The sequence below is a fragment of the Excalfactoria chinensis genome, chromosome 2 (assembly GCF_039878825.1).
Source record: "Excalfactoria chinensis isolate bCotChi1 chromosome 2, bCotChi1.hap2, whole genome shotgun sequence".
Lineage (NCBI taxonomy): Eukaryota > Metazoa > Chordata > Aves > Galliformes > Phasianidae > Excalfactoria > Excalfactoria chinensis.
Genome location: NC_092826.1, coordinates 46,337,096 through 46,359,716, shown reverse-complemented (window position 1 = coordinate 46,359,716; position 22,621 = coordinate 46,337,096). Strand labels below are relative to the sequence as shown.

The following is a 22,621-nucleotide window of genomic DNA, read 5'->3' as shown; positions in this document are numbered from 1 at the left end:
GTACTTGCCAAATTCTAATTAGATTAATTATATTCTACTTTCATTCTCTGCACAGCCTCATTTGGCCAGCATACTTCTCACTGCTCCTCCTAATTTGTAGACAAGTTCAGTACAAACTCTTAGCTAGGTGTTTAAGTGCAAGGAGCTGACTTTTTGCATCACTTGTAGTAATCCTCCTGCATTGATGGAGGTGAGCAGGGTGCTCAATCAGGCTCGCAACACTGGGACTAGACAGGTTCAGAGAAAATGGGTTGCTCTTACTATGGCTACAGGTCAGCATTCATCAGCAAGCAGCCAGGGATGAAATCCTAGCACCAGTGAGGCTGATGAGCAATGCTGATTGTCCCAGCTATTTCCAAGTCTGTTTCTTCTTGGAAAGAAACCATGGTGTCTTGTGTTCTATCAATCAAGAGATATAGATAATTCAAGCCAATCATAGGGAGATCGTTGAAGATATCTTGTTATTGCCCTTAATGCTCTTACTATTTTGCTATGTTAAATGGATTGGTTACTCTATGCATTTTAAAAATTATACCTAGTTAGCTGTAGTTAGAAACTGGACTCAAAAACTTTGGCACAACTTCAAAAATTCTGTGTGATGCAACTATGCATAAAAGAGAAGATACAGGGAGAAGTCTTTATCTTTTTCTCTGAAGACTACTGTTTTATTTAATCAAGCATGATACATACTCATATAAGGCATCTATTTCTGAAAGCCAAAAGCAGAAAAAAACTGGAGTTGACATAACTTGTAATACAAAATCCTGGAGCACCCTGGAGCATCAAACATTTGTAAAAGCATGGGGTTTGGATGGAATGCAAGAACATTTGTTAGCAAAACATTTTTCTTTAGGTATGTACAGCTGTCTTGTCTTAAGTCGGGTCGTCTTTAGAAGTAGTGAGGCTTGAGTAATGTTACTTATGACTGTAGAAACTCTCCGTTCTATAGAGAAACAATCTCTCTTTAAAAATCTTCATATAATCTTCTTGCAAGGGTTATTTTGCCCTACAACTCTACATCTCTCAAGATGAATTATGACTGTGTATATGCTGTAATTACCAGTGCCCATAACTATGCTATGATTTTTAAGCTTTGGGTAAGATTTGTCTGAAAGTTGATGTTAGAGTGAGAGCCCTTTGACACCAACAATCTCATATTTGTGACAAATTCTTGACAGGAACAATATGCTCATCCTAAGAAAGTTTGTATTCCAAAATCTGTGGTATAATTCAACTTCAAAAGGTTTTGATACCTTTTCAACTCATCACAGTATCACAGTATCGTGCGAGTTGGAAGGGACCTTAGAGATCATTGAGTCCAACTCCCAGGATTCGAGCCTTCTGTGTAGCAGCGCGGCACTTCTACCACTTGCGCCACAGGGGGGATTCGAACCCGGGCCTCCAGTGTTGCAAGCGGCAGTTCTACCACTGCGCCACCGGGGCACACAACTCATATCCAACCCAAACCAAACAATGAAAAACTATTCAGTATTTCATTCATTTGAAAAATAAACCAGTGTTCAGATTGGTTTTTCCTTCAGCAGATGTCTTTGTTGTGCATCTGAGTGTCCAGCAAATAGTTTAACAACACTGATGATTCCAGAGGATGACCTTGAAAAAAAAAAAAAAACAACAACAAAAATGACACAAAGGTTTGAAGAGAAGAGGCTTTGCCTTCCAGCTCTCACTGTAGGGGCAGATGAGATTTGAAAGGTGGTCGGAGTTGTTTCCACAGTCAGTATTTTCATGGAGATGTATGGCAGTGAGTGAGATTGCAGTGCTGTATATCCTGAGACTAAAACCTTTTGACTGAGCCATTGCAGAACTGCAAGACAAAATGTCAGCCTAATCTCCTAAGTAACGTTGCAGGTAAATGGACAGTCTTCCAAGTTTTCATGCACATTGGATGTGCCTGTGGCAGCTACCTCATTAGATTCCATGGTACTAAGATGTATTAAAAATGCCTAGATTAACTGTGTTTACAATATGCTGTAAATGCATTTGTAAATGTTGCAAAAATCAAAACCTGAAAAGACACCACCAATATAAAACCAAATAGTTTTTGAAACTTTTTTTTTGGCTCTGCAGGAATAGAGTTTTGTCCTTAAAAAAAAGAAGTCATGAAAGAACCTTGTTTCATATCAGGAAATCTGTGTCTCCGTCCTCATAGATGCCGATGCTGAGATCCCAGGAGCCCCTGGTGCACCACTGGATGTGCAGTGCTTAGATGCCAACAAGGATTATGTCATTGTGTCCTGGAAGCAGCCTGCTGTTGATGGAGGAAACCCCATCCTCGGATATTTTATTGACAGGTTAGCAAGCATGCTGATGTGGAAAATTTGTATTGCTGCACATTCTAACTCAAAAACCTAAAAGCACATTTAAAAGCATGAAAGCGGTCGTTTTCTTCTTGCTGGCTACAAAAAGAATGCTTTTTTTTGTTTTGTTTAGGCTGGCTGGACCTGGTATAACTTTTAATGAGAATAATAAAGGTCTGCTTCACTTAAATACATAGAAATGATTAAGTGAGATGCTGCTCAACCTTCACCGATTCCCGTGAGGCTCAAGAGGCCTCAGAACATTATGGTGTTGGGGGCTCACAGGATTGGATCTACCCATATCTTCCCCTGCATCCAAACATTTACCATGTACCAGAAAGCAAAACATGATCTCAGAGGGAGTTGGACTTCTTTTACGGGCTGTTGTTTTTTGAGCATTTAGATTCATAATTTGAATGCAAGTGGCCCCTACATGTTTTTCTCTTCAACAGTAAGATTTGGAAATATGTAGTTCTTAAACTATGGCCTCAAGTTTTGTGAGGGGAGGTTCAGGTTGGATATTAGGAAAAGTGTCTTCTCAGATAGAGTGGTTGGGCACTGGCAAAGGCTGCCCAAGGAGGTGGTGCAGTCACCATCCCTGGAGGTGTTTAAGGGCTGTGTGGATGTGGCACTGAGGGATGTGGTCAGTGGGCACAGTGGGGATGGGTTGGTTGTTGGTCTTTTCCAAACTGCATGATTCTGTGATCCTATATGAAAATGGAAGCTGTGACACAGTGGTGGGATTCCAGAAGTTTGGGATTTAAGAAATTCGATCAGTATTTCAAGACTTAGAGTGAAGTTTTCAGAGCTGGTAATATTTGTTTCAATTTTAGTACCAGAATATGTCATTAGTAACACCGAAGTCCTATGGATTTATTTAGATGCATGTAAATGTGTATGTTATATGCATGTATAGATGTATTTTATAAACATGCCAATATATTATGCCCTCTCTAAATAAATTTAATAAATAGAAAAGGGAGAGATTGTTTTGTGAAAAAAAAGTCTAACATCACAGCAATCAAATATTGAACATTGCTTCAGTTTGAGTATAACTTTTGCTGGTTTGACAGTGTATGATTAAGAGTTGTTGCCATAACTGCTGTGCTAGAAAGCTCTAGCTCTTTGACACTCATTAAATAATTCTAAACAAAAGGTAGGACTAGGCTCTTAAAAATAATTCCTCATTTTAAAACTAGGCTATTGAGGGATGTTATCACAAAGGGCAACTGCAAGGCAAGGGGCATTTTGCTTCTTCTCTTGTCTTCATCTCCTTCATGCTTCATTTGCTCTTGAATTCAGAGCTTTGTTACTGAGTGTCCAACTTCAGTTTTTGTCACAGACATTTGAGAGCTGGGTTGGTCACAGATGATGAACTCTGCTTCTGGCAACTGCAGAGGATCCATGTATTTCACATCCCTTCAAATATGCTGAAGCTGCCATGCCCCAGGTGTCCTAGAGCATGCTTTGAAGGGTTTGAACAGTTTGAAGTGAGTTGTGCCCATGTCTCCTCTTCAGTTCAGGAAAGAAGGAGCACAGCTGCAAGGGATTTAATGCATTCCCAGATGGCCCTGCAGCCCTGACCCGCCCTCCTGCAGCTGCTTCTGTATCATCAGCAGACAACACTGCTGAAGAAGCTGGGAATGTCCAGTGAATGGATATGACTCTGAGGGCTGAGTGCCCTGTGCTTGTGTTCTTCCCTTCCCAGCACTGCTTGTCCTGTTTGTGTTTTGCAGGTGTGAGGTTGGCACCACTCACTGGACCCAGTGCAATGAGACTCCAGTGAAGTTTGCTCGTTTTCCTGTCACTGGTCTGATTGAGGGCCGCTCCTACATCTTCCGAGTCCGAGCTGTGAACAAAGCTGGTGTTAGCCTACCATCCCGCGTGTCAGAGGCTGTGGCTGCCCTGGATCCTGCAGACAGAGCCAGAATGAGAAGTAAGATGTCCTTCCTGCAGCTTGTCAGAGATTTAAGAACTCATAACTCAAAAAAAAAAAAAAAAAAAAAAAAAAAAAGTCTGACTTATTTACTCACAAGCCTTTGGAATCCCACTAGAGGGAGCAATGCAAAAACAAAATATTCTTTGGAGGCACATTTCCCAAGGAGGAATCATCTCAGAGCATATTGCACAGGGTTCCAAAAGCTCTAACAGCTTCTGCTGGCAGCAGCACTGCGTTCTGAACTTGCACAAAGAGGGGAAAAAGCACAGGAGAGTAACTTGCCTGAGCCTTGTTTTTGTTCAACCAACAAAATAGCCAAGCAGACCCTGCAAATAGCCTCTCTGTGTGACACAGCCCATGCGATGACCAAAGTCTTGCAGTAACATCAGCAAAATGGCAGGGCAGCCCAACAGATTATTGAACTCAAGCTGTTACGGCAGTTATATGTATGGCAGTTAACATTTTACAAGCCAAGGATATTTTTCCTGTGGCTGGGTGATATCCCAGATGCAAAGGCTTCGATGAGGAGTTTGCTTCAAAATCCCTTTCTCTACCCGTATACCAAAATCATATGCCTAAAATTCATTTATTTCTACTCATCTCTGAAGTTTTACTACTTGAAATGGTCCAATGTGAAAGGGGTATTGTATGCAAAGTTACAGGTCTCCAATAGTCCCAACTTGCATGTCTTACTGTGTTTGGCACTGTAAGGTACAGACAGCTACCAGATGATCGAGGTTCCAATCTTGAATAAAACCAGAAGGCTGGAGGAAGCAGGCTTGCCACAAGAAAATACTGTGCTCAGACATGTGAAACCTGAGTTACAGTGGCTTTTTCTTTTCACTGTAAAGACTTGAAACTGTCTCCAAAGAGGGAGTCTGATCTCAGTGGCTTATTCCCATTGTATCCCCTTCTCTTCACTATCATGAACCTCTGTTCAATCTTTGCTCACACTTCCAAAGCAAATCAGCCAACGAAAGGTGAAACACATTGAGGTGGAGAACAACAGCTGCAAAGATTATCTCTGAAAATGTGTTGTTCTGGTTAATAGGTTGATACAGAGCTGTGATAACATGATAACAGCTAAGGCACAGAGAAAGCCACCCAAACCATATCATATGCGTATATTGTCAGGCCTAGCACTTCCCATGTGTCACAATGGCCCTTGTTTTGAAAGCTGATAATGTGAAGGAAAGTGGATTAAAAGGAGAGAAAGAGCAACTGGCAGGAATTTGGCTCTTTAATGAGTGGGTTGTTAAACTAAATGAACTGAGTGGGAAAAGTAAAGTGGAAGTTAATTCTGTAAAACACATGAACTGGGTGAGCCAAATACCTCTGCGTGTCACTTAAGTGACTTCAGGGAAATTTAAGGAAGGAGTATATGTCTTTGGACTATATGACTTTCAATATTCAAGCCTTAAAACTAGCTTTGAGTATCCCTACATGAATAGTCACCAAGAATGGAGCTCATGTGAAGCTTGCAAATGACATTTTTGTTGGTTTTCTCATTATTTCAAAAGTTTCTGAAGACTTATTTACATGATCTCTCTTGAATCTGTTTCAGGTCACCCTTCCGCTCCTTGGACAGGACAGATTATTGTCACTGAGGAAGAACCTGCAGGTAAACACAGCCCTTTTGCCTACAAAAGCCTGGCTGAGTAACTAGGAAAACTTCCATTGAGTTCAGCGGACTTTGGCACACACTCAAAGTTCTTAGAATTGTTCTTAGAGTCACTCAGCCTTGAACAGCTCCAGCTTTAGGTGAGGTTTCATTTTTCAGGACATAATAAACAAACATGCTTAGCATTAAACCAAGAACGTTTAAAACTGGTATTTAGGTAACTTTAAACCCTAAGTTTTCCAAAAACATTGAGTGCAAAGGTATATTAATGCTTGTTATATACTTTAATTATAGTACTTTTTCTGATGCAAATGTGAAGAAATTCACACTCATTTCCATTTCCTACTTTTCTCCCCTGTATTTCAGAGGGTGTTGTTCCTGGTCCACCTACGGATCTCCAAGTTATTGAAGCCACCAAGAACTATGTTGTGCTGAGCTGGAAACCTCCTGGACAGCGGGGCCATGAGGGTATCATGTACTTTGTGGAAAAGGTAAAATCAGAGAAAATCAGAATCATGTTGTAGCAATCTTCTTTAACATTATCTTTGCTGAAATTTCATTTCCACTTGCAAGCTAGGGATATAACTTCATTAACATAATTATTAGATTAAAATAAACTACTAAGACAGGAATTTATAAAAATGGTTGCAGAATGTGTCACACACTGTAATATCCTTTTCTGATTGGTGTCATTGACCTGCCATAGGGTAGACAGGATGACAAACTCTAGTAAGTGCGGTGCAAAGTCACACTTGTATGTATATCATTTGTCTGAGGGCTGCTACAAAAGTAATGCCTCCTATTTTATGATGTTGGCCAGTGACATCAGTGGTGGATGTTGGTGTTATGGCAGTAGAGGTAGAACCTTCCCACCAATACTCTATTGCATCTTGTTGCCACGTGACAGATGGCAGCAGAGGGGCAGTCTGGCAAATTGGCGTCTGACATGGAAGTGTGTATGAAGCAAAGGTGTGTCATTCCTCCCACTGTTGTTCATCAGCACTTGCTAAATGTTTCTGGAGACCAACCAGTGGATGTGATCACAGTAAGGCAGTGGGTGGTGTGCTTCTCCAGCTGCCTTCCCATATTTATCCTCTACATTGGCTTTCAATTGTACTTCACCACCTCAACTAAGGTGACAAAATATATTTTCTATAACCAAATCACTTTTCATTTCAGTGTCTTTGTTTTCTGAGCTCTTCTTTGCATGGTTACTGGCCCAGAAATATCTTCACCATCACTATTTTACTAGTACTTCATGACTCCCACAAACTTTTAGTCAGTGCTTTTTTTTTTTATCGCTCTAGAGCTGTCATCATGAGAGGCATAAATATCTTCCCATTACATGTTTTTCATCTCTCTCATGAAATCTGGTCTAAAGAAAAGAATTTCACTTAGCAACAGACTTATGGAGGGTGAATGCATTAATTTTGAGTTTCCATGTAACAGGGAAAAATCAACCTATTTTGATTTTTTGACAACCTACTGCATGCAGAATACTGAACATTAATGTCACATATTTAGGTAAAGTTTCTCTGAATGTTTGAAATCTCTCAGAAACCAGGATATTCTTTGAAATTATTTTTAACATAAGGCAAAAATTAATTGCTAATATTGACAGCATAAGTGACCATGGTAAGAAGAACTTGTAGCACAGAAATAAAAGCAATTCATAGATTAAATGCACATCTTCATTAATCCTGGAAGCCACCTCAAAAACATTCTCAGGAGCAGCACAACACCATTTAGCAGAGATGTGTTCTATGGATGGTGTTGGATGTCTGCAGAACTCCTCTTGCAATGTCTGGAGAGTAAGGTGCAGAACTGAATGCAGTTAAAAATGACAATTCTTTGCTGTGGAGAGGTGTTTAGCTTTGGCAAATTGAAATCGATAAACTTGTATGTGTGATTTCTGGAGTCACTAGACATCTGTCAGATTAATAAGCTTTGAAATACACTTACATAGTGGAATGGCTAAAACCAGGAACATGACTTCCTGTTCTCCGTAACAGACATATCTTTCATGGTCCAGGTAGGAGGCCTTGTCAGGTCAGACTCGGTGTTCTGAGAGTTTTGTTTGAAATGCTGTTTCTGGGTTTGACTGCAGTGTGTTGCTGGCACAGAGGACTGGCAAAGGGTGAACACTGAGATCCCTGTGAAGTCCCCTCGCTTTGCAGTTTTTGATTTGTCTGAAGGCAAATCCTATTGCTTCCGGGTTCGCTGTTGCAATTCAGCTGGAATCGGTGAGCCTTCAGAAGCAACTGAAGCCACTGTGGTGGATGACAAACTTGGTGAGTGATCATAAGTATTATCATAGTATCTTTTCAGTTTGCTATGTGGTTGTTTTGCCTGAAGATAGCTGCTCAGCTTCTAGCTCGAAAATGAAGAGTAGTCAGTTATTTATTCCCTTCAGATAAGATAATTTTCGATTGGGTTGTCAAACTTTTAATGTGGGGTCAAATGGCAGATACAAAACAGGGGAATTAAGCTGCAAATAATGATTCCAAGAACCACAAAAGCTGAAAAGAGTTGAAGAAAATGATAGCTCAATAAGGTACAAAGCCATTCTGTTTTGGAGGCTTTATTGAACATAAGCCCAGACATAAGCAGAGTTTTACCTTCCTTTTTTGCCAAATCAAACAAATGTGAAAGATTTAATAGTTATATGGATGCAGAAACTATTTCTACTGGAAAAAAGTCCCAGATGTTCCCCACAATAAAGAGTTAGTAACTTGTCTGTTAGCTGCATAGTAGCTTTGTCTACATTGGCATTTTCTTCCAGAACACCAATGCAGATCTGAACCAAATTCCTAGGTTGTCTCATTTCACTTCAGTTTGATTTGTATAAACTGTGTTCCTTAAGAAGAAGAGTAAAACTGCTCCCTTTGAAAAATACTTAAAGTGCATTTTGCAGTTTAATACAGTCATTGCATTCTGACTGCTTCTATGCATTGCACAAAGTTCTTCAGAATGCATCTGACACTTTTCCTCTTTTAGAGAGCTCCAAGTCACTTCTCAGGTGCAGTTATTCAGCATGAAGAAATAATCTAAATCTAATGTGAAGAAAGTGCCCTGAACCATAGATAATGGATATGTGAGGAATGTCTTCATCGAAAGCTTGAATGTACCCATCCTGTTATTGTACCATATTACTTGCTTGAGATCACTGAGGATTTTTTCGAGAGGTTAAAGGTGTATTATCAGTGCTAAAAGAGTCAAGATCAGAATGTCACTCTTAATTTTTGTTTTTATTTTTTGTGATTTTTTTTTTTTTTTTCTGGATGGTTATTAATTCATTAATGTTTATCTCCTCCAGATATTCCCAAACCTCCTGGCCGTATTATGCCAACTAGAAACACAGATACCTCCGTTGTTGTCACTTGGACAGAGCCTCCAGATGCCAAGGAGCTGGTTGGATATTACATTGAGGCAAGTGTGGTTGGATCTGGTCATTGGGAACCATGCAACAACAATCCAGTCAAAGGCACAAGGTAATGGATTTTAAAACACAGAGACTGTGGTTACCAGATGGTTGTTCAGGGGTTTGGGTTTTTATTTCATTTTTTTGATTGATTGCTTTTATATGTTTTCAGCTGTTACTAATACTACTAGTAGTAGTAATTGTTCTGTAGTAGCCAGTGGGCTGGAATCATTCTTACACTCTTGTAAGATGTTATAAAGACATATTTCTAAGTGCTGTTCTTGTCCAAAAGTAATTTATAATCAACCTTATATTAAAAATGATTAGTCAAGGGGTGTGGAGGAAACATGGACATTGGCAGTGAAGAGAAGAGAAACAGCTCACTAGCTATTGTATCCACCAGTGTGATGAGAAATGGTACAATGAGGAATGAGTGAACTTATAAATGTGGAAAACAGAACTACATCGTGTTTGAAAACAAAATCCTTCAGTTGGAAGACTGCTATAAACATTTCTGGGCCTGTGTATTTAGCATGTCAGGAGGAAATATAACTGCTCTGTTGCTTGCAATTATCAAGATGTTAATGGATGCTCGTAAGCCGCATGTGCCAATATTATAAGCTCTCATATGTATTGCTGTTATGCTATGGTTACATCATGCATTGGTGAAGCTTCATGCTGTTTGCTTGTTTCAAAATATAAAATGTGACCTTTATTCTCTTAAAAAAAAATAAAAATAAAAATAAAAAAGATTTGAATTACTATATACCGTTACAGAACTACGCTGTTTTGGTTCCTATCACTGCAGTTTTAGTCTGCGCAATATGATGTATGATGCAGACAGGCACAGGCTGTGTGTTATCTACTGGTATTCTGACTGAGACCATTTCAAAGCAGTAGCTGTAGCTCACAGTTTATTTGATGCAATACATTTTGATGTTTTGAAAGTCTCTTTCTGTGGATATCCAGGTAAAAGGCAATGCCTTGGAAAAGTCCAGAGAAATGAGTAGTGAAAATTCTGTTCTGAAAATTTCAGTTTTGTTTTTTTTTTTTCCCCTCAAAGTAAAATCTTTATTTTAGGAATACATTTTATATTTTAGATGCTATTTTTGCTGCCTACATTGTTGCATGATGTCAGACTTGGAAGCGCAGAATTGTAATGTTATAAAGTAGAGAGCAAAAGAAAAAGAACATGATGGAAAATACACTTGAAGTACATGAAATACATATTGAAAAATATTTTTTCAGAGGAAAATGTTGAAACATTTTACAAACATGGGTGTGGCTTTTGTGGTTTGTTTGTTTTTTTTCCCTAAAGGAATCATTTCATGTCTTGAGTGGTTATTTTCAGGAGGAACAACTAGAAAAAAAATATATGACTTTTTGAAATGTAAATAGCGAGAAAAACTGTACTGATAGAATAGTTTGTTTGACTTAGGTTATAGAACAATGAAAGTGCCATAAAAGTTTGGACACTTTTTTGGCTCTTGCTAAATGCCCAGTAATTTCTGTGAACACAGCAGTTCTTCATTTCTAACTGGAAGTGAATAATGGAGACTTGCACTAAGGCCGTCTTCTACTTATTGTCCTGAATGTATCCCACAAGCAAATACAGACCTCATTTCTGCAGCTTTTTCCATTGTTTCCATTGGGAAGGATGGATCTTATATATCAGCAAAAGTAATATAGACCCTTCTGTAATACAAGAACTTGTAGAGTCTTAGATGGGAAAGAGCACTGATAAAGAAGGGTATGTATGAAATATGTGCGTTTAGACAATCTATTTGCAGGAACTAGGTTCTTAGATACTTTGTTCTGCTTTGTGTGACCTTCATGTAATTACTGGATTCGCATTTTAACCTCAATTTTCAAAAACCAGAATAAATTTTAGGGAAGAAATGTTTCTCCTACACCCCTTAAGAATTTTATTTTCTTCATAACACTCTAATAATTCATTTACCGGTTTGTTTTAGATTCATTTGCCATGGACTCATCAATGGAGAGAAGTACATTTTCAGAGTCAGGGCTGTTAATGCAGCTGGACTCAGTGAATTTTCCCAGGATTCAGAGCCTATAGAAGTGAAAGCAGCCATTGGTAAGCTGTTTTATTTTGCTTTGTTCAATGGTAAATATATATATCTATATACTTAAGTGAAGATGTTTTCAACACCTATTGGTAACTAATTATTCTGTTTTACAGTGTTGTCCACAAATAATACTTAATTTGTAGATCTTATGTATTGCATCACAGCCACACTTTCACAGTCACTGAACTCATGTAGACTGTTCACCTTCACCATTTGGACTTCTTCACATGTCTCTTGTGAACCACTGTAGGAGGGCACTGCCACTTACACTTCATAGTCATCCAGAAAGAAGGAATGTCATTCTGATCCTCTAACGTGGTATTTATCTCCTCTTACACACACCATCCTATATATAGTCAGCTCCTAAGTAATGTGTTTTCACACCTAAAAATAATAATAAATGTAGTGTGCTTCTTGAAAACTTTCTGTAACCCTGTGTGTTCTCCCTTTGTTGATGAATTATTACTGTTTGCCACCGCATGCACTAATCCATACAGATTAATGAGATCACTGGACTAGAACAAATTGTATGTCTGCAACATCCTCACTGTTATTTATATCAGAATCACAGAACTCAGCCTTAGAGCAGAGAGACATGCTCCTTGGTAATTTTGTAAGATCTTTTTAAAAGAATCAAAATGTGACTTGGAAGATCTAATACTAAAATAATTATAGAAAATGAAGATTACTATTAACTTTCAATATCTATTCTGCTCTGAAAATTAGATGTCATTAAAAGAAAATAACTCGTGAGGATGTTGAGAGGTACTGTATGCATTTCAAATTTTTGTGAGTCCAAGCGTAGCTTTTTGTCCATAAGAACTGTGATTTATCATGGTTTCTCTGTACTGTTCACTGTCTGCATTTTTTGCTCTGTTGAGTAAATGACGAAAAAATAATGTATTCTAATTCAAAATGTCTTTACTATTTTCTGGCAATTATAGGGGGAGGATTGCTTCATGGTGTGTGTCCTGAACTGAGTGGTAAAGCTGATGGACTAACAGACTGCACTACCAGCTGGGAAGGCATGCATGAGTCCTCCCAGCCTATCTTTGACACAGATGCTTTGCTAAAATGCAATCCTAAATTTAATAGAGACCTGCTACTCAGTAGCTCTGACAAACTGGGGAGTACAGGAGACAATAACTTGAGAGAAATGGTTAAAGATGCTATCACATCTGCACCACAAAAGGTCATTGCTAAGCAGGCAAGTAAGTCTCGATCCGGGGATCCTTCAACAGTGGAAAAACTGAAAAAGAAGAAAGATATAGGTGAGAATTAATGAATAAATAGCTTTCACTGCTTTGGTACATCCACTTTGGGTGGCTGCAACCTGCACTCAATCACACCACAAGTGAACATTCTCTCCAGTGATGCATCATCCAGCAGTCATAGTAACTATGTGCTCAACTCAAATGGAAGTCATTGTGTATGTAATGTTTGTTATCAGAGACCATTACACAAACTTATTGGCTATTGAAAGTGAAACGTCTACTCATTCACTAATTTAATAGCTTGTCTGTGTATATATTAATATATCCAGTACAGTATGTCTACATCACATCAGTAATTTGTTCTCTGTTAGGAGTCTTGTTACCTAGTTTCTGGGTTACATATGTGTGGAGGAAACAAAATCTGATTACAATGGTAAGTATGAAGATCTGCGTTGTGCAAAGATGTGTGAAGATCCGTTGTGGATTTATGCCTAAGCTACAGCTTATCCTCTAAGTTGCAGTGCTAATGAACATTGCATTATATCTCTGACTGATGGTTATATGTAATGTGGGAAACCTATCAAGTTGAAGACACATGGACAAAATCACATTTTATGTTGTCAACACCTAAACACCCATTGCGCTTAAGGAATATGGAGCTTGGATTTCATTTAAGTCTTGGTACTTGGCCAGTGAATGAATTTAGTTCACTTCCCATGCCATGGGAGATTCATGAAGTGAGATTCAAAAAGCTTGTTCAAAACTCTGAGCTGCAAACAAAACACAGGGGCTGCACCTGGGGATAGCTAACGCTGTGGTAGAATACCAAAGACAAAAGTATGTGATGTAAGATTTCCACCAGACTTGGAAGGTCACAGATAGGGCTTTTAACCGGTACGTGATATACTAAGTGTGGTCAAATATTTCCTCAGTTCATATGGAGAGGGCATTATAAGAAAACGGGTTGTGAGAAGTTCTTGATTTCTATGTTGTTATTATTAACAAGCAAACAAAAAATGTGGATAATGCTGCAAATTTTGTAAAGTAAGTTCCAGTAACAGACATGTTCCATTTCCAGTCAGCCTACAGTGCCCATGATCATGCTTACTTCTGTTAAGGTAAGATGAAGGGTGCAATGATAAAATCTACACAGTGTGTAAATTTAATAACAATGATAGTAATAAACAGATAACTGGCATTCTGTGAGGGGAAGAATGTGGGCCTATTAAAAAATAATAATGGAACTGGCAGTTATTATATGTGTGAAAAGGGATTCGCTTTCAGCAAAAGAAAACAAATCATTGCATCTCTAACTTTTTGTTTTTCTTATATGATAATTTTGGTTCCTCATTTTTCACGGTTTTGAACCAATTCATGATCACTTACGTCAGAGCTGCAATTGCAACACATTCTTTCACTGTGTATCAGCTTGCTTCTCAAAACCCAGTGATCTGGAAAATTAATTCTTATGCCATTTGGATTTTCATGTTTGGTTTATGGAAGCTTTTATTCATCATCTCGTTCCAGTGGAACTCCCCTTGGCCGCATAAATGTTTTCCTAACTTGGAAATGCAGGATGGGGGCCACCTGAATACGGTAACCAGATGCCTGTCTGGCTATTGAGATATTACTTCCTACTTATATGTTATTCATGTTGAAACAGCTGCTCCATCTCCACCATATGACATTACGGTCCTTGAGAGTGTTCGGGACTCCATGGTGTTAGGATGGAAACAACCCAAAGCCACCGGGGGAACTGAAATTACTGGCTACTACGTGAACTACCGTGAAGTGATTGGTGGAGTTCCTGGGAAATGGATGGAGGCCAACATTAAGGCCGTTAGTGAGAGGGCATACAGGGTAAGAAGTCACCTTCTGCTATTGCTGAGGGTGCAAACTATATTTCCAAAAGAGTTCTCAAAGACAGACTAGGGTGGTAATATAATTCAGTGTACAGATAGATTGATTTTGCAGAGACTCATATCTAAGGTGCATATTTCTGCTAGCTTATCACGGAAACATATCATAATTATACTAAGGATCACAGTGAACATATATGTCCTTCCTCTAAGGTTTATCTTGCTTGAAAGGTGGTACACAAGCAATAGACATTATTTTAGTCCTAGCTGTGACCTCAGAAAACTTTAACAGATGGTATTAAAACAGCGCGTTTGTGTCATATGGTTAATATATTATTGTAACTTCAGCTTCTTGTACTGCAAGACTTCTATGGTACCATGAAATACTTTGTTGTTCTACTGGCTTCCTTGTTAGGGTTTGTCTCAAAGTGATGGAAATGGTTTGTTCGTAGAAGTTTTATGTATACATTTAGTGCAATATCTACCACACTGATGATCTTCTGTTCACCTTATTACATAAACATTTAACATTTAACAAATAGCTCACTAAGGAATAGAGAAGCGGATGGACAATACAGTTTAGTTAACACCTTTCAATTCTTCTCTCTACAGTTAGTTGTAAACTAGTCTGTTATTCTGGCACCAACCATCATCTGTGAATTAATTCCTCTGGATTTTTGGAAGTCAGGCCCTCACAACAACTGGCATTCCTACTGGGCCTAGTGGACCTACCCCAACCACTTGCTGGTACTGGAACCAGCTCTGTTTGGGCTGGGCTCTGTGGTTAGTTTTAAAGGCCAGTTTAGAAGTGCAGCACTAGCTACAATCTGTCTGAGCTACTTTGCAATTGAAAAGGAATGCCAGGACTGTATTTCACCCTGCTGCAAGGACAACTCTTGCCTTAAGTGAACTTGCTGCCTGTCATGAGACAGATTAGTATAACTGTTGAGCAATATCCTGCTTCCTCCCTGACTACCAAAGTCTTTCAATAGGAACAGAGTTTTAAAATCTGAGCATGCTGAGTATGCTCACATATGCTTATGTCACTGATTAGAGGGAAAGCCAGAGTAGTTATTCGCTTATGTGTATGTGTGATATCAATAAAGCTTTCTTTTCTTCAGGCAGTTCAAAGCATGTTCACATTTTAGATGATTGTGACTTTCTCCTAAGGTCTTAATCCAAAGTCAATAAGTACTGTTTTATTGGATCTGCAGATTGAAAACCTGAAGGAAAACATGGTGTACCAGTTCCAGGTGGCTGCTGCTAACCTGGCTGGAGTTGGGACACCCTCCCTACCCAGCAAGCCCTTCAAATGTGAAGAATGGACTATTGCTGTACCTGGTAGGATCCTGAGTGTAACATGGGGGTTACTACCACCCACAGGGTGCTATGGGACAAATAACCTAAGTCCTCAAAGTCTTCAGTTTCTAGGGCAATTAGTGGGTACTGAAGTATATGCCCAGGCCTGCATCTCCATCACATTCTTTAAATGTTCTTACATTGATCAATTAAGTAATGCCCACATAACCAGTAGCATCTTACAAGCAGCTTGTATTTTCTTTATCTTTACTTCTTGGTTCCTGTACTATGTCTGCCACTGTGCTCCCTAGATTAAATAGTAGGCATAAAAACCTGTGTAACAGAGAAGGCAGAGTCCTTGTAGCCCTTGTGTCATGTGTCATATAGTACTTCAAGGCCAGATCTCTGACCTTTTAACACTCACTGAAATTAAGGAAAACAATCTCCATTGGCTTCAGTGGACTTTAAAACTGTCCTTGAAGCAGCACATTAGCTTAATAGTTAACCTATTTCCCTGACTTTGGAGATTATTTGTAATTTTTGTTTGTTTGTAAATATTTGATCAAGATACCAAATCTCAAAAACTTGGATTGCTTTTTAGGGCTAGTCTTTTATTAGGTATGAATCGTATCTGTATCTCATCTAGATCTGATACAGTGGAGCTGCACCTGCTATGTCAGCTTTGGGTGTGCGATGTGTTGCTTGATTTTGTTTTTTGAAGTCTTATGCATTAATCCCTTTGGTCTTTATTTTGATAAAACAGTTCCAGTTCTCACTCTTAACTTTCAGGGCCACCTCACGATGTCACATACACAGAAGTTAGGAAGGACTCTTTGGTATTACTATGGAAGGAACCAGTTTATACTGGTCGTAGTCCTATAGCTGGTTATTACATTGATATGAAGGAAACTGAAGCAAAGGAGGAACACTGGAGAAGCGTCAATGAGAAGCCACTTCAAAAGAGATTCTTAAAGGTAAAGTAGTTTGAGGTTCGGTATGAAAATAACAGAATAATCTTAAAGGAGTCAGTTGTAGATAATATAATCCTATGTAGCATTTACTGAAACACTTAGCAGGCTATGTTATGCCTAGGACACCCATGTATGAAGTCTGTGTAGTCAGACAAGGCAGTAACTTAGAAGACAATCTCGTATAACAACAAACAAACAAACAGAAAATAAAGAAAAGTAAACAGAAAAAAAACCACAAAAGAAATAGTGCCATAAGTGCATATTATTCTTACAACACAGGAAGCACCCCTAGTATTTCCTAGCTCAAAGAGCTTTGTTACACAAAAACATTACACAAAAATGGATGTTGTAATAATGTGGTTCTTCCAAACACAATTTTCTCTCTCCATACGTTTAATGGCAAGTAAAACCAATCATTTCCCATTATTATGTCACATAATTTTGTGGAATTACTTCTAAATAAGGAATCGAGTGTATTTCAATTTCAGAAATGCATCTGAAGTGGATTTGCTACTTCTGTGCTTTCCAGAACATTTGGAAGATATTCACTTTAGGGCTTGATCTTTGCACACATGCTTCAAAGGAGCGTTGAGAGGTGTTACAATGTTACTGCTCAAGACAGTAGAACTAGATCCATGCAGCTAACTGCCCTTCTGGTTCCATAGAAGTGGGACTGGGACATTTTGCTGATAATTTATCTACAGTATAAGATAGTGCTGTTCCAGAGGTCAACGGACATGAGTTAAAAACATCCTGTTCAAATAACAATGCTCCTTTTATAAATAAATCAGTGACAGCTGTGACACTGCCTAAACATTAGCTATGCATACAAGGAAAGCATAAACCAAACATATCAGTCATGCCTCTCAGGGACTGAAAAACTTAAGTAAAAAGAGGAAGGAATATCTGCCAACTGGAAAAGAAGCAAAGCAAAAAGTAAAAGAAATATGATTGTCAAAGCATCCAGACTGGTACTGTAAAAAGTGTGATATTAAACTTCTTATTGTAATAAATCATGCATGTGTTTGCTTCCTGCAGATAGCTGGCCTAACAGAAGGGGTGAGCTATGTGTTCCGTGTGCGGGCGACAAACCAGGCTGGTGTTGGGAGACCATCAGATATCACTGATCCCGTTGTAGCTGAGACGCGACCAGGTTTGTTAGAAATACTTCCTCTTTTTGTCATGTTTAAAGAGGTGCCTGTCTGTGTGATATGTTTGCATACAGGCTGCAGGTGAACAGCCTGACCCCTCTCAAAGTCAAACATTCTTACTATGCAGGAAACAAGTTGAAGATTGTATCCTGCTGCCTGGTCAGATATAAGTCAGGACAGGTTTTCTTACTGTAACAACCTGTTCAGGAATATAAAATTATATGTATATTGCAATAGAACAGTGCATGTGTGGAGAATCTGCTAAGATCAGCCCAACCAAAAATTCTACAGTTTCAGGCTTTGCTCTTCTTATAAAAAATTATTTCTCTCTCTCTTCTGTTTAATTTATGCAGTGCACCCAAGGAAAGGGTAAAAGAAATTACTCTTTACCTTAGTATTTAAAAGAAAGATTTAAAATATCTAATCCTAAGAAGCCTTGAACTGTCTCCCAGTGAGGCTGTAAATGTGATAGAAAGGATATCTGAAGACAGAGGCAGAAAGGAATGAGAAATATTTGAATGGGAAGACTGGAGTGACTATTAGTGAAGCTGAAGAGGGTCTAGATGGAGTGGATGGTTGAGAAAAGGCAAGATTGTGATATGGTGGTAAGAAGATAAGTGTGTAGGCAAGAAGGGGTTGCAACAGGAAAGACATGAGCTTTGGAAGGACTAAAATCATTTAGTTGAGAATAGATTTGGGCTAGCGTAGAAAGAAGATATGGTGGTAATGGAGATATGGCCTGAAAATGGTCGCAGTGGGAGGAGCGTGGAGCCAGGAGCACCAAAGGCTGTAGACATGGGAAAGAGAAGACATGAGAAGTCTGGGAGAAATGACTCATCTGGCCATCCAAACCTTGGCTTTATTTCTCACAGCTACTGCATCGTTTTTCTTTTCTTTCAAAAATAAGGTATTCCTAAGTTCAGACTGACTGAAGAAGCATTAGGGTTCCTCATATCCCCTGCAAGTGGAGCAAGGGAAGATTTAGAAGCCTTTTCTTGAAAATAGCTTAGATACTACAATAACAACCACTTCTAAAATGAAAATCAAACCAGTGTTGGTACTGAACTTTTGGCTTTACTAATCTGTTTTCCTTGAGGGTTAACATCCATGTGTCAAATTTTTCATAAAAACTTGTTGTGATAATAACGTTTAAATGTATGAAATAAAAGATTGATCACGTAATTAAAATAACATATGAATATAAACTCTTCAGAAGATGATCATCATGGTCCAATGTGGCCCAAGCTTAACCTGGCACCATGAATGTGAGTAGAATATTTGTTTTGCAGTCCTTGCGGTTAGAGAAGGTGATGAATCTCAGGACTGTGACCCTTTTGCAAGCCAGGCTGCTGTTAAGAACTGCAATGTCTGATGGATTGCAGGGAAGTCAGGGAAGTTGAAAATGATTTACTTAAACAAATCTGATTGACCCATATTTTGAGCTGAAGTATGCAGATACACTATTCACCAAACTAAGCTTCTTAATAGTGCTAAGGAATAACAAAAGGCTTATTAAAAAACGTATTTTGGGAAGCAGTCTCCTGGATAGGCTTTCAGCTTTCTCACTCAAACCACACAAATCTCAAGAACAATCATACTGTTTTTAACAATCACCACAAATCTTCTGGTGCTACCCAATAAATGCTGTCTTTACTGACATCGTGGATGGAGACAAAATGTTGTAAGATCTCTCTAAAGAATTCCTGCTTGAATGTCATTGGAATGTTGGCAAATGTGTAACATTGCCAGGAGACTGAGCTCTCTAACCAAAGAATGTAATGAAATAACATCCAGAATGGAAATACTTGTTTTAAGACTCTGGATGATCTGTAAAAACCACCACGTTACCTAGAAAGGGGAAATTAGACTGCTGCTATTATGGCAGCTTCTTTGGTTTCTCACTGTGGGGTAGGCAAAGTCCTCTGCCCCAGTAGTTTAAAAATATGTCTTTTTTTTACTTCCGCATAACTATCAGGAGTAAAAACCATCAGTGCTTCTGGATATGTATGCTGTACATTATTATCATCACCTCATTATGGCCTTCCAGTATTTGAAGGGAGCATATAAATAGGAGGGAGAACGGCTGTTTACAAGGGTGGATAGTGATAGGACAAGGGGGAATGGATTTAAACTGAGACAGGGGAGGTTTAGGTTAGACATTAGGAGGAAGTTTTTCACACAGAGGGTGGTGACGCACTGGAACAGGTTGCCCAAGGATGCTGTGGATGCCCCATCCCTGGAGGAATTCAAGGCCAGGCTGGATGTGGCTCTGGGCAGCCTGGTCTGGTGGTTGGCGACCCTGTTCATGGCGGGGGGGTTGAAACTGGATGATCATTGTGATGCTTTTCAACCCAGGACATTCTATGATTCTATTATCATAATGTGGACACTCTGAAACAAATGTAAGAGATGCTGCTCTTCAAATGTACCTTCTGGCTGTGTTTCTTTGCACATCACATCAGCTGCCACCCAAAGATTCAGGTGCTAATGATCGAGAGGAAACTAAACATTAGTGAAATGTCGAGCAATGAATTTGCATATAATAAATTACCTTGTAAAAATTTCAAAAAATGTGCAGCTGCCTTGCAAAATACTTGTGGAGCTCAGAATCCATTAATCATCCCCTGGTTCTTATTGTGCTTCATTCCCATGAGGGCTGGCAAATAACAGGGCCAAACCAGGGTTATTAATCTAATCTTTCATTAAACAGTTGTGGCAAATTATAAAGAATAAGAAGGCTGCATGTACACCACTTGTCATTACAGGAGCTACTCGCAGTGCTGGAGAGGACTTGAATAGTACTGGGATGATGAAAGGCAGAAATTTCCTTGCATACTTGAGACTCATTAAGAATTATGCTGAAAACAAAGCCCTTAATTTCAATGTCGGGAATAGGGCTCTTGTCCTTAAGACGCAATGCATTGTGAGAAGGCACGCCATTAGCATTCTGGGCAGCCCAGCATTGTCTTAAACTCAGTAATATAATGTGAGTACCCCATTCAGATGTAAGCTCCAGCACTGAGCTGCTCAGAGGAAGCTGGACGTTCTCCAACACTTCTCAGGGCTCTCAGTGGCATTCCCAGACAAGCTGCTGAAGCGAAAGCTAATGCCACAGGTACAGGACTCCCCAATAAAATTTGCCGTGCTTCATGATGGAGGGAGCAGGCAGGAGGTGCGTTCCATTTCCTGGTCTGGTACTCACTCAGACTCTTAAAAGAGGGACAAACTGGGTCACTTTATCCAGCCCAAGGACTGCAGGTACTGGCAAAATAGGGTGGGCAACTTAGCGGCTAATTGCAAATATTCACACCCTTTGTGTGCCCACTTTAATGCTGCAGATGGCGGCAGGGCCAGATGCCAAGAACAGCAATTAAGCCAACTTCCCAGAGTGGAGCCAGAGTCACCAAAAATGCACAAGATGTGTGCAACTTGAGCAGCTTGGTTGTTTCCTCTTTTGCCTCCTTCAACTTTTCAAGCATCCACATTCGTACCCAGTATTCCCTCTAGAGCTTTTGTTTGACTAGGGAATGAGAAACCCTTGCTCCATAATGAAAACAATTACTACCCCTTAGCATAGAAAATATTGCTATTTAATAATTCAAACATTTAATGGAATTGGAGGCTTAGACTTGCTCAAGTAAATCAGTTGATTTATAATGCTTTTTATTCTGTTTCTTACTTTTTTGTGTTAGGATGAGAAATGTAGTCAGAAGGCAAGGATTGATGCTGTCAATGTTTGCAGCACTTTATGTGCCACCTGACAAAATAGAAAGGATCTTCTCAATCCACCCCATGAATCAGACTTGTTTGCTGTTGTCTCTAAGAAAATGGAATTGCCTTGTTCTGATCTTTCAGGAACTAAGGAAGTGGTGGTTAATGTGGATGACGATGGAATCATTTCCTTGAACTTTGAATGTGATCAGATGTCTCCAAACTCTAAGTTTGTTTGGTCCAAGGACTACGAACCAATTGAGGATGACTCTCGACTGGGAATCGATTCCAAAGGCGGAAAGTAAGAGTGCATGGTGGTAACAATCATCTCATGTTTGACAGACCACAAAAGTCCATCCATTCTGGATGGATGACCTCAGTAAGAATTCTATCTGCCGTTGTTATCAAAAAGCTTCAGCATGAGTATGCTGTTTGTCAGCAAGTCTATGTGCAGACCATAAGGAAATTGTAGCTTGAACAGAGTGAGTCAGGCCTTCTGGTTAGGCAGTTTACTCGTGATTACATTTAGGCACTGAGTGAGAAAATCTGCGCTCTGTCCTCTTACAACCTGCCAGCCAGGACAGATTATTCCAATTGCTGTTATGGTAAATCTCTAAAGACTTCAATTGTTTGTCTGCTTTCTAAATGCTTTGACTGTGTAACATCATCACAATCACCTGAGCAGGACTCTATTTTGATAATGTCACCATAGCCTGATTTGGTAACAACCATAATTCTCCACAAGCCTAATATGTTTCTTCAGGCATTTTTCAGAGAGGAAGAAATGGCAAATGTACTGGTGAGGCCTATGAAGTATCTGTGTGCTCTTCCAGTTATATAAACCATGCAGGAAGAAACACCACTTTTGGTATTGCTGAATCAGCCTGCACTTAAGAGTATCCTTGTTCGTCAAAGACCTGACAATATGCTTTTAAGTCCAATAGTGCTGGCACTGAGAGCTTCTACAGCTTCCTGGAGAAGTCACAAATCTTGCACCCAGTTCTCTGCTGTTGTCCCAGAAGAGCCAACT

General features: G+C 39.3%; 1 protein-coding gene across 1 annotated transcript in view; it reads left to right on the top strand.

Moving 5' to 3' along the window:
• The window catches only part of MYOM1 (myomesin 1), a 66,231-nt gene that overhangs the window by 22,951 nt on the left and 20,659 nt on the right, over positions 1 to 22,621 (top strand). Inside the window, exons 10-22 of the mRNA XM_072328612.1 lie at positions 2,171 to 2,312; positions 4,055 to 4,254; positions 5,822 to 5,878; positions 6,245 to 6,369; positions 7,986 to 8,169; positions 9,195 to 9,369; positions 11,273 to 11,394; positions 12,331 to 12,348; positions 14,264 to 14,460; positions 15,674 to 15,800; positions 16,548 to 16,732; positions 17,768 to 17,882; positions 21,736 to 21,892. Coding sequence (XP_072184713.1) covers positions 2,171 to 2,312; positions 4,055 to 4,254; positions 5,822 to 5,878; positions 6,245 to 6,369; positions 7,986 to 8,169; positions 9,195 to 9,369; positions 11,273 to 11,394; positions 12,331 to 12,348; positions 14,264 to 14,460; positions 15,674 to 15,800; positions 16,548 to 16,732; positions 17,768 to 17,882; positions 21,736 to 21,892 — 1,804 coding nt within the window. The remainder of the gene's footprint in view (positions 1 to 2,170; positions 2,313 to 4,054; positions 4,255 to 5,821; positions 5,879 to 6,244; positions 6,370 to 7,985; positions 8,170 to 9,194; positions 9,370 to 11,272; positions 11,395 to 12,330; positions 12,349 to 14,263; positions 14,461 to 15,673; positions 15,801 to 16,547; positions 16,733 to 17,767; positions 17,883 to 21,735; positions 21,893 to 22,621) is intronic.